We start from the raw sequence: 13,252 nt of genomic DNA on the forward strand, positions 1-13,252 counted from the left end.
TTCATAAGAGGACTCAATCTGAAGGAAATAATATTACTTCCTTATCTACACACTTAGAGATAGAAGAAATAGCAAGGTTTTGGTTTGTGAAACATTTTTGTAATGAATAAGTCATTCCATTCAATTTAGAGAATTATAACATGAAAGATACTGACCTCAGGAGATAGTACAGAATAAGCCTGTGGTGGTTTTTCTAGTGAGACTGGTAGGCAAAACTGGCCAGTCTTCAACCGTCCATTCTGAAGCATTGGTATCCACTTTTAAATGAAAAGTAAACAATTATAACTTAAATGTGTTTGTTATAAAAATAATTACTTGGAAAATCTGTCCTAAGAACTCGGTATTAGCTAAATTCTCTTATCACCAAACATAAGGTATTTAATTATATAAATAATAATTACAGGCTTTCCTAATTCCTCTAAAGGCAAGTTACCTTGATGACATTTCATCAAGGAGGATGCCTCAAAACATTATTTTACTAACCATGTAATGTATAATATAGGGGGTCCTTATTACCTAAGGAAAAGTGCATCCTTAAAAAAGGACATGAAGTGAATCAATTTTAAAACTGTGATAACAGTTTCAATGTGAATAGTGAAAGATTAACCAGCCTATGATGGCTGACAACCAAACTGAAAGTATGAACATAAACTTATTTTTTTACAATTAACAAATTCATGTCACAAATGCCAGAAACAAAAATAATAAATCAAATGTTGATTTTCCTCTTTTGGGTGGAAGCACAATTTTTCTGAAAAAATTATGTGACAGTACATTATAATGCTAATCTTAATTTTACTTCTGTATTTCAAAGATTTTTGAAAATTACTTGAGAGGTTTAATTTCTTTGGTAAGAAATTAATTTCTTTTATTAATTTTACATTCAAATTATTCTCTCCTTATATTTCACTGTTGGGTAAACACTCAGTATTCAGGACCAACACCTATGTGTTTATACAAGTTTATCAATTTGTTGATTGCATTTATCACACTATGAGCTTTATCTTGTTATGATGACTATCACACAAATGCAATTTATAACTGTAGGGAAGCAGGGAATATTCAAATAATAAATGAATATTATCTTAAGTATCATAAATATTTTAACTATCAAAGAGCTAAATATTTAATAAGAAGGACTTACTGTATATCCAACTGGGGTTTCAAGAGGAGTATTTTGTTTTTGTTGACAACTAACATGATAGAAAGTAAAAAGCAAGTGATGATGATCAGTTAAAGTAGCAGGGAGTTTAACCTTGACTTCTTCATGAAAATCAGGAGACCTTCATACAAAAGAACAAAAACAGAAATAAATAATCAGTAATATGCCCAAAATAATTATTGCATTTGTACATTTGAGCAATTTTAAAATTAATTTTAGTATTCATGCTTTATTTTTCCTCTAATCCAAAATATTTTTCTTTATTCTCAATCTCCAAATAATTAAATTCTACTTCTAGATGAGAAAGCTATCATCATTTCTGAAATTTCTCATCCCATTTTTATTAAATGGGTAAATAATCTTACTATTAGAAAACTCATTAATTATTACCACCTTGATATTGAGATCTATACTGAATCTATATGTAAAAGGAGATTTAGGTAGAGCTTTCTACATTTATGAATCTATTCTGACAAACACAGAAAAAATAACAGGAGCTTTATGAGTATATATTTTAAAACCATACCATAGAAAAGCATTTTTTCTTTTGTAGGAGTACCATTTCATATTAAGCCTGATTTGTATCATCTTTTTGTTTAAAATAAAATATATATATATCTTTATATATATATAAAGATACCCTAATATGAAGTTGGGCTCTCTGTGGAATGTCTTATATCAATTATTCAATGTTAACAAAATAAAAAATATTACCAAAACATGGAGAGAACTGACATTAAGTAAAAACAACAGCAACAACAAAAGATAAAATCAGGAATGTCCACAAATTTCATTTGTCCCACAGTTTAGAAAGGCTTCTACACACTACAAGAGTACAATAATTATCATGTTTCTCTCAACACATGTTTCATCATATTTTGTCTCAACATCCATTGAGTATGGGGGCATTTAAAGGAAAGCATGATTGGTATCCATTAAAGGGGGACAGAACTTTAGCATCCCCAACACTTCCATACTAAGATTATATTTAGAAAAAATGCCAACTAACCATATTGGCCCCACCCATCTTTAAAATGAAGGTTGTTCTAACAATTAAGAGATTTTTTTTCTTAAGGCTAATTGGTCAATATATTCTTTCCTCTCAAATCAGCTCAAAAACATGTTAATAGGTATGGATTTGGTCACCAAAAAAAAAGGGATCTAGGCTTTAAATAATACTATAAGAAAGAGCCTGATGCTAGCCATCTGAGAACGTTACTGACTTTTGGAGGGGAGAAAAGCTATAATCCTATTAATACTCTCACGCCAATTATCACTGATTATGAAAAAGGTAGAATTTACCAGCAATGTCAGACGGTACTGTCATTTTAATTCCCACTAATGACTGGAGAGCAAATAATAATGATTATTATTATTACAACTAGATGAAACTGAGAAATTTTAAGAAATTACTACCTTATTAGCAAACACCTTTCCTGGTATGATGTTTTGGCTTCATTTCTTCCTGAATTCACTATATGAAGGCTTTTGTGAAAATTAAGTTATCTACAAGAATTACTCATTCAACCAGGTAGGTTTTAATTTGTCCAACTTAGGCTAAACACTGTTATTTCTGTGCTGGTGCTTAAGATGATATAAGCAAATACGATTACCCTCAAAGAGTGTTTATATTTAGTAAATATAATAAGACATAGATCTCAATAGCTATGCTATAAAAAAAAATGGGATGGGGGTTGGCAAACTGTTTGGTTCAAGGGCCTAAATCCAGTCCCCTGCTTAGTTGTATATAGCCTGCAAATTAAGAATAGTTTTTTTATATTTTTATTTTTAAAATTTTTTTTAGTTGTTGATGGAACCTTCATTTTTATTTATTATATGCAGTGCTAAGATTTGAACCCATGCTCCACATGTCAGGCAAAGTGCTCTACCACTGAGCCACAACCCCAGCTTCAGTTTTATATTTTTAAATGGTAAAAGATAATATATTTCATGTCATCTGAAAGTTATATGAAATTTAAATTTAAGTGTCCATAAGTAAAGCCTTTGAATGTAACCACATCAATTTACGTGCAACTTTACTTAGGTCTAGGTTGCTTTATGCTACAGTGGCAGAGCTGAATGAGTGGCAGAAGAGAACTTATGGGCCCAGACCCTAAAACATATAACTATCTAAGAGCTGGGGATGTGGCTCAGTGGTAAGAGCACTTGCCCAGGCATGGTTGAATGCTCTGGGTTCAATCCCCAATACTGGGAAAAAGAAAGAAAGAAAATGTTTGCCAACCCCTGGTACAGAGCATGCAGGGTTAAGCTCTTAAGAACAGAGAAGAACAGATTACTTCAAGTCTGAGATCAGGGGATTATCTACCATTGAGGAGGTGCTACTTGAGATAGGCAATACAGGAATAAGTAGGAGTTCAATAAAAACAAGGAATCATCACCATAACAGAGAAGAAGATCTAAGAGAAGACCAGAAACAGGACAGCAACAAGACATCTGCTAATAAAGCAGAAAGATCATCAAGATGTAAAAGTGCATTGGCTATTAGGGAATAGAAGAGGGAAGGTAAAGATTGTCTTAAATTTGAGCTGAACTAACTGGGAAAAATGGTGGTACCATTAACAAAATAGAAAGTGAGAGATGGAGTCAGGGACAGATATATAGAAACTGAAAAGGCAACAGGGTACCGAAATGAATATTTACAGTAGGTCAATGAAAATACATGCATGTACTTCAGAAGGAAGATTAGAGCTAAAAATAAAGAGGTGGGAACAATCCACATAAGTATTAAATTAGAAGCATTTTCACTGAATGTAATTCTAAGACATACATATGAGATTATTGAGAACGAATATAAAGAAGAAAAACAGTTAAGAACAAAGCCTTAGTGTTTTGTGCAGAATGCCTACACATATGGGATAAAGAATTATTATTACAAAAAAAAAGAGAGAGAATGTTTAAAGAAGTAGAAGAAAACTGGCAAACAGTCACAAAACAAAGTGAGAAAGAAGAAAAGTTTTAAGGAGGGCAAGGAAAATGCACACTATTTAACAGCACTAAAGAAAGACGTGTTGTTATTGTTTGAAGTCAGGGAAACATATTTGAGAATAAGAACTAAAGACAATGAAACAAACACTGAGGATGCAAGAGAAGGAATAACTGATTGGAACTATTCTGGAAGAGGCTGGATAATCAGTGTTAGAGAACAGGTGGAATGATTCGCATGGAGCAGGAAGTGGGTCATTACTACATTTGAAATAGAAAAAAGGACAGAAGAGCTTGGGAATAATTTGAGGTGAAAAGTAGAGAAGTATGGATCTCAAGTTGGATGGTTTTCATGAACTTAATAAAAGGAATGCAGAGAGTAAAGCCAAAAGAAAAGAGAACCTAGAGGAAACTCCTGCAGTTACTCTTATGTAAGAGGTTAAATAAAAAACAAAACAGTGACAATAAATTATGAGAAGATGCAGTGAGTCAAAAGACAGATAAAATAAAATGAAATTAATATAGCCTATCACATGACACAATAACATCAATTTTGCAATATTCCATTGATTTGTGAGATTTTGATTTTTTTCCAACAGCATTCAATAATTCCCCCCAAAATAAAGCAGAAATTAAGGTTAACAAAGTTACCCAATTTGCCAAAGAAGTAAAATGGAAAGTCATTACATCAAAGGATTATTGCATTTGAGAATACCAACAATTTTACTAGTGGCTTAAGCCTTAGTAAAGAGTTAAATAAAACTAGAAAAGTTGCCAGGGGAAACAACAGGGATAGATCAAAGGATCAGAGACCATATACTGATAATCAATAACAGTAATGTAAAAATGAAAGGAATCAGAGAATTCGATAGAACAAGATGTTTTTTGTACAAAGTCTTATATTTGAGATGTCTATGAGAATGGCTGTGCATTTACAGACGAAAATTCATAAACTTGATGTCAGCCTTAAACTTGGCACAGTCAGTGCAGCCCAGCATTTGGTAAACACACTAATGTGAGTGCTAACAATGTCACTGAGAAGTTGAGTAACTTTGAAAGAAATATTTTAATTCAGTACCTGTTATGATATACTACGGCTGTATAGGCTTCCTTTGAAAAACGTCAGAACAGCTAGATTTACCAAGATTACCCTGTAACAAATAACAGCATGTTGAAACTTTGTTGTAATAAATGCTAGATGTTTCATATCTATGTAAGAATTTGTCTGATTTAATAACTTTGAGAAAATTGGGCAAAATTGGCCCAATGAAGAACAATGTGCCTACTGGCGTTCATTAAGTTTAATTGGTTAACTATAAATTTCTTTTCAATGATAGACCCATCTGACATTCAAACATTCAAAAAATTTCTATCAATTATACTTCTATCTAATGAGCAATAAGGTACATTTGTTTCCTTTTTTCTTAAAGAAAGTGAAAAATTTATTATTAAACTTGATATAGCATATTATTTGGAATTTATATAAGAAATGTAATTCTAGAATGGTGGCATAAATTTACTTTACAAATTGGTGGCTTTTTCACTCACCAGCAGAGTTATTCTGAAAGTTATAAATATTTATAAATCATATAAAAATCTCATTATTAGCTCAAGCTATGTATCCTTTGCTTCTAGTACACCCTGCAAGTTACTATACAATGGAGGAGGAGATCTGTTCTTATATCTTATACATATGTTTAAAAAAAAAAAAACCCACCACATTAAAAAAAATACAGTATTACTTCTGGAAAAAGTTTAGAGACAAAATAATCCAACCTTATATATCTTCCTCTTGAATTCTGACAGGAATACTATGGCTAATTAGGGCAGCTGACTACAGAAATGGCTTAATGATATCAAGATCATAGCGATTATTACTATGAAAAGAAAGTTAGATATGCAATGTTATCTAGCCATAGATTAAAATCTTAAGTCTGGCTAGCCATCTTTCATATACATGAACAGGAATGTGGGCATGTCAGTACACTTCCATCAACACAAACAGTAAAACAACTAACTCTAAGTTCATTTCTTATGTAAAAGGATTAACTGGCATCACCCCTTATTAAAAGGGCATATGAGTAAGTATTCCTGCTTCTTTTTGTAACATTTTAAGCAGGTCCTTTAATTTTAAGGGTATATAAAAATAAAATTATTTTGATTCTCCTACAGTCTCCTAGATAAGCCTTATTGATGAAATACCTTAGTATGTTTTTATAAAATGTTACTGTGAAAGAATTATGATGTTTACAATTTTAACATACTGACATTATATGATCATATAATTTCTGAGGATCCCTTTTAATAGTCCTTATTTAAAAAAAAAAAAGCAAGCACATGCCCATGTGTATATACTCTTTCAAACCAGTTACTCACATAAATACAAAAGCATTATATTTTAGATGATTAATAACACACAAATAAAAATAATGTAATACTTTTTATCCCTCAGAGAGGCTATCACTTTTCACAAGATAACTTATCTTTGTAACATGAATGACATAAAGTGGAAGGTGTTCCTTTTTTTTGACCACTGGACATATATTTTTAATCATTCAATAACATGGCCTGAGCATCAATTATGTACCGTGAACCACTATGCTAGGCATCAAGATACAGATATGAGTAAGACATGGCTCCTGCTCTCAAGGAGCTCACAGTCTAAGGGTGAGATGAAGAAATAAACATATAATCATAGAGTAATAACGCCTGTGAAAGTGAGAAGATGCTATGGTAGCACCAAAGAGGGAGTGTCTAACTGCCAGTGTAGGTAGGGTGCAGTAGGGGTTCTAGAAAAGGCCATAAATACGCTGACAAGAAGAATTTGTTAGGCAAACAATAAAAACAAATTATTTTACATAATCTACATCAGTCATGAGCTCAAATTCACACAGCAATTCATATATAGGCTGACAAAGCAACTATTTTCACAATCAAGTATCTTTTTATCAGTTATGATAGTATATTCATTTCTTCAGCAGAAATGTAGAGCTGGTAAAGAGCATGAAATGATAATTTCAAACCTCAAAAATGAATTCTACATTTACTCAACAAATATTTATCCAGCATGTATTATATGCAATGATCTGAAATAGCTGTCATGGGAGAATACAAAGATGAATAATTTATGCTTACTGCTATCAAGGAGATATAAAAATGCTGATAAAACTGAGGGAATAGAGAAGAAAATATATCTTTCCTACTGAGTAGAGACTCAAAAGAAACTAATTAAAAGACAGACATAGCAGGATAAAATAAAACTTAACAATGCACCCATTCTCAGCTAAGCATTTTCATTTTACTTTGCTTCTCAGAGGGTAAACATTTATCTACAGTCATAGCATACTCCTATTCCATGTTACCAACTTCAGTTGAGCCAAAAATCTACTGTCATGGAACTTGCATCCACTAATGTTCCACAAATCTTAAGTGACAATTTTGGCAGTCAAGATTCTCCCCAGTCTGGCCTCTGTCCACTATTTCTGACTTAGCTTGCACTTCTCTGGATCATAGGCAACTCACCACTGTACTTGGCACTGTTCAGAGACACTCCTAGACCTGAACTGCTTTCCTTCCCCAGCTCTCCAGGCCCACAGCCATTAAATCAGAAAGGCCTTTGGTTTTACAGTAGAGCATTCTCTCCCACCTCTGAACACCTATTCTTTGGAATCACTATACCAATCTTGAAATGATTAGTACATATCTTGGTTGTCAATACTGGCTGCAAAATGAAACACCCAGATGAAATTTTAAAAATACTGACAGCTGGTTCAGATGCCCAGACTACTATTTGAATTAAGTGAGACTCAGCCTCATTGCCAGTATTTTTTTAAAAAGTTCCCCAGAAGAATCTAATATGCAGTTAAGACTGAGAACTAATACCAGTGTTTCTAACCAAGACAGAAAGAGCTATCTATGTTAGATTCCTGGGAAGCATTTTTCAAACTATAAACACACCTTTATACAAACTCTCATCACCTCCACCTCCCTTACCTGGCCTTTCTCCTCTAAAGGGAGATGAGGAAAATAAGAAACCACACAAGCCAAAAGTAAAGTTGTTCTGTATTTTGGACAGAGTGCCCTCATGATACAAATCTGAATCTCTTTAAAAAGCCACTAATTTTATGATTAGTTTTTATATTCTCTAGATTATAAACCTTATTCATCTTTGTATCTCTGGGAGTGCCTAGCATATACAAGTCCTCAAAAAATAAGTTAGGACTTTAAGTAAATGCAATTACTATCTGTATAGAAAGTGATGCAACTAGAAATTTGGTTTTTAAAATATCATATTACTCTCCATTTTGAAACTGCCAACCAAGTGATACCAAAAAATCTACTTGAAACATTTTCAAAGAATAGGAACCAGTCAAGAATATTTCTTACCGGCATGGCATTGCTTGGATCTTCCCATACATAAACTGAACTTTCACTGTTATATTTCTGGCAGAACCTTGACGATTGGCAAAATTACAGACTCTGAGGGTATATGTAGAGAAGATTTCTGTGAAGGAAACATTATAAATGACAGTGAATACATAACTAAACACACTATGGATCACAAAAGAAACATTAAATACTGAATTATTAATATTGTAAGCCACTGGGCTAAAAAATTTCACGTATGTTTTACTTGACCTTGAGCAATCATTCAAATCCACAGCAGTCAAATATATCCTGATTTTGCAGATTAACTGAAATCCAGGTTAATTGATTTTCCCACATACTAGGTGAAGACAAAGCTGAATTCAGAGTACAAGTCAGTCAGACTTCAAAACTCATTATCTTTCCTCTACAGAGGCTTTTGGGAAATAAATGAGAAGGGACTGAAACTTTATTAAGACTATTCTAATATTACCTGAGTTATCTAAGCAGATATAAGGATGACATTTATAAATGTGGTTTTTATAAAAATGTGATTTAAGGATTAAGAGGTATGATATTCCCACAGTATGTTCAAAAATACATTACAATATAGTGGGTATAACAGAAATAGGTAATTACTGAGGGCAATTGTGTTCTACCCTGCATTTACTTGACTTCTTGTCCAGTTCGTGATTGTTGCATCTTGCAAAAATTTAATAGTACCTGCTGCTGGTCAATATAAGATAATAATTCAAGACACTAAAAGAAGAGTTTAAGTTTAAAAAAAAAGAGAGAGAGAGAGTTACTTTACTTGAAGACTAGTGGTTTAGAGCTAATGAATAAGACTTCAAGAATAACAAAACCCTGCTAATCAACTGCTGGGGGCAATGAAAATAGGTCTAAATTTTCTGGAGAGTGGTAGGGCAGTATAGAAATGTTAAATGGACACATAAACTTTGACTCAACAAACCCATCTCAACTATGAGAACTACGCACATGTATAAAAGGACATCTTGAAAGTAATTCATTATATTTTTCACAATTACAAATAATTATAAAGAAATATAATGATCATTAGTATGTTAAGCATCCCTAATCTAAAAAATCCAAAATCCAAATCTGATATGAGCACTGATATGATGACACAAATCTGATGGTTCAATGTATACAAATTTGTTTCATGCAGAAAAATAAGGAAAATGTTGTATAAAATTAACCTTCTGGCTATGTGTTATAAGATATGCATTAAACAGATGAATTTCATGTTTAGACTTGGGTTCTATTCCCTAACATATTTCATTATGTGCATTGCAAATATTCCAAAATTTTTTAAAATTGAAATATGAAACACTGATTCCAAGCATTTCAGATAAGGGATCCTCAATTTGTACTAAATTGGTAAATTAAATACTAAGACACATCAATATGAGTCTCTAGAATGATAATATGTACTAGTGTTAATGTGGAAAGAAATATCTCATACGATGGATGGGGGATAACAGGTCCCAGAGGAAGGATGAATAGTAACATTACCCTATTTATAGAAAATTTTCTGTGGGCATCTGTGTATGATGTGACAAGGGAAGGAAAGGAAGAAAAAGAAAATGGATAAAATTGTATTTCTAAAATAATAATACTGATGACTTTAGTTTTCTTTTTTAGTTAACATGATGGCTTAAGTTTCTTTTTCATACTTTTCCATTTTATTTAGATTGTTAATGAAAATATATGATCTTTGCAATTAAAAAAGCAATAAAGCAGTTTACATGATGGGGGATGGAACTGCCCTTGACAAGAAGCATACACTCTGGAAGTAGTAAAGATTGAGAAGAGTCAGTTGTACTCAAAACAGTCAAAAGTGGTAAAAGGCAAATATGGAAATAGTAGACTGGTAAGTCTGCTAATCAAAGAGATGGAAGATGATATGACTGAAACTAAGTCATCAAATAAAATCTGTACAGGAAATATCTGATTTCCCAATAAATATCTCACATAATATTGGGCCCTAGGAAAACAAAGTAAGACTGAGAGTCCATTCCCTAGTTTGAGGAACATACAGCCTAATGGGACAAAACTGCCTACAGACTATTTCAAAACAGTTAGTGTTATGAGAGAGGGTATTTGGAAAAGACAGGTACTCAGCTCTCTGAATAAAGCAGACTGGTTTGTGCCATTTTTTCCCCAGAACCTAGATTTAATGATTGGCATCCCTTTTCTGTCATTTTACCATATTCTTCTGTAAATAGAGAGTTGGATCTAAAGTCTTGGTCATATTAAGTTTCATTTTTTTTTTTTTAAAGCAAGATTACTTCATAAAGGATATCATGTTCTTCTACCACAAAGAAATGTTTGGTTCTTCTTTTTGAACAATTAATGAATAATGATGATCAAAGCCTAAATTCATTAATCCACTAATGGTTGCCAAAAGTAATTTTCTATCATTCCTTCTTTATTTAACAGCTGGGGATTGCCTCTATGAAGGTGACTTCCCTCATCTACTATTGCTTTGCCAGTGAGCCAATTATATGAGATGTCAGGAATAAATGTTTGATTCTTTTCCATTACTTTCAAGTTTTCGAAGCAGTAAGTGGGTATACTCCAATTCTCTAAAAGGGATCAATTAAGTCTTTTTCAAAAAGCACACTTTGTTACTTATAGATCAAGCTTTCTTAATGGGCTTCAACACATTGCAGTTATTATTATCCTTATGAAACACTCAAAACTATCCCATCTTTGGCAAATTAAAAAAAAAAAAAAAACAATTCAAACGGTTGTAGACTTAGTTTATAGTAGTCTTTGAGAACTTCTTTGCTTTCTCTAATGATGAGACAATCCAGGTTTTTCTTGCACACTTTCTTCTCTGACCTGGAATCTGTCATTTCTCCAAGAACTGTGGTTCTTTTGGGTAATAACATTTTTTTTCCAAACCAGTTGGGGGTTAGTCATTTTGTTTTTAGGACATTTGAGTACAAAGAGTAAGAAGAAAACGGCTTTCAATGATTTCTTTGTGTTTTTGTAGTTTTTCCTGAATAGTTTTTACCCCATATGTATATACTTCTAAATAGAGTGTTTATTAAATAAATTGAGTTCACACTTCTATTACCAAACTCATATCAGGACTACAAAGTATGTACTTAAATCTTTTCTATATTGCATCTACATATAATCTTTCCTATGCTGAGAATTATTTTTGAAGACATGAACTATAACAGAATTAGAATTATGTCATTTTAATTTGTGTATTCCAAGGAATGCTGACTTAAGGAACTTCAAGATTCTGTGGTCAGACAGGGATAAGCCTACAAAAATACTGAAATGGCAGCCACAGTCCAAAGGGAAACCAGGAAAATAAACAGAAATCAAAGAAAGAAAAGAAGAAAAAGGACGGGTAGTATCAAATGCTACTCAGGGGCCAGGCATGTGCACATGCTGTAATGCCAGTGACTCAGAAGGCTGAGGCAGGGAGGACTGATTTCAAGGCTACCCTCAGCAACTTTAAAAAGGCCCTAAGTAACTTAGGGAGAGCCTGTCTCAAAAAATCAGAGAATGGGTGCTGGGGGACTTCGCTCAGTGATAAAGTTGCCCCTGAGTTCAATTCCCAGTACCAAAAAATCTAGAACAAAAAACAAATGCTACTCAGTGGCCAAATGAGATAAGAACTTTAAAACATTCATGGGATTTAGCAACATGAAAATCATTTCATAATCTCAGTTTGAAAACAGATAAAAGTAGGTTCAGGAGTAAGCAGGGGAGGTAAGAAAATGAAATAAATCAGTAAATTCTTAAAAGTATTGCTTGTAAAGGGGAAAAAGATAATGCAATAATTATGTACAGAAAATGGGAGTTTCTTGAAGTCTTTTATGGTTGGCCAAATTTAGAGCCTGATTAAATCCTAATGAAAAGAATTCAGTTGAGACAGAGTTTGCAAATATTAGAACAAGAAAAGAAAGTATGATTCCTGAGATGATGAAAGAAGAGACCAAAGTATATAACAATGTATCAACATTCATTATGTCTATAATTCCTTGTAACAAACATGTACTAAGTACATGTGTGCTATGTATCAAGAATATAGAGTAAAAGAAGTTCTTGACTTCAAAGAATTCAGGGTCCAGAAGGGAAATCGGACAAAGCAGATAAATACAATGTAGTACGATAAGCACTGTGAAAAAAGAATGACACTGGAGCCCATCTGAGGATTTGGGATTAAACAACCTGTCCACAAATTTCATGAGCAAGTTTCAAGATAAAACAGATATGTAAAACACTACAGAAAAGTAAAAAATAGCACCCATTGTCCCTGTAATTTGATTTATATAATCTGTAATTGTCTTATTTCATTTATGTATTACTTCATTTTTAAATAAATCTTCTCTTATAGAGTCCAAAACTCCAGGAGGGCAAGACCTTGCATATCAATTTAACTGCTATATTCCCAATGTCTACAATGTTACTTCATATTTACTTGAATGAATGAGTGAATGAATAGTAGAGAATGCACATGAAATTTAGTGATTTAATATTTCTAGGAATTTAAATTGAAGGTTAAATAGGAACTAACTGAACATTATCTACAAATTGTTGTGATTTTCACCATAAGTAATAAAATTTGAATCTCAACTTATCTGAAGAAAGGCATGCCAACTGAATCCAGATATTTCCATTTGATTAAGAACTCCACTAATAAATTCCCAAATGAACCAGTAAGTCTTTACACTTTGTATTTCAAAATATTCCCTCAAAGTAATTTCAAATCAGCAAGGTTAAAGCCAAATTAGAAAG

The 13,252-nt window shown here is 32.5% G+C and overlaps 1 protein-coding gene across 1 annotated transcript in view; it reads right to left on the reverse strand.

Moving 5' to 3' along the window:
* DOCK7 (dedicator of cytokinesis 7) overlaps positions 1–13,252 on the reverse strand; it is a 225,563-nt gene that overhangs the window by 117,178 nt on the left and 95,133 nt on the right. Inside the window, 7 exon segments of the mRNA XM_079103571.1 lie at positions 156–257; positions 1,145–1,283; positions 5,184–5,224; positions 5,227–5,256; positions 8,492–8,514; positions 8,517–8,577; positions 8,579–8,609. Coding sequence (XP_078959697.1) covers positions 156–257; positions 1,145–1,283; positions 5,184–5,224; positions 5,227–5,256; positions 8,492–8,514; positions 8,517–8,577; positions 8,579–8,609 — 427 coding nt within the window.

Source organism: Sciurus vulgaris (genome assembly GCF_902686455.1).
Source record: "Sciurus vulgaris genome assembly, chromosome: 1".
Classification (NCBI taxonomy): domain Eukaryota; kingdom Metazoa; phylum Chordata; class Mammalia; order Rodentia; family Sciuridae; genus Sciurus; species Sciurus vulgaris.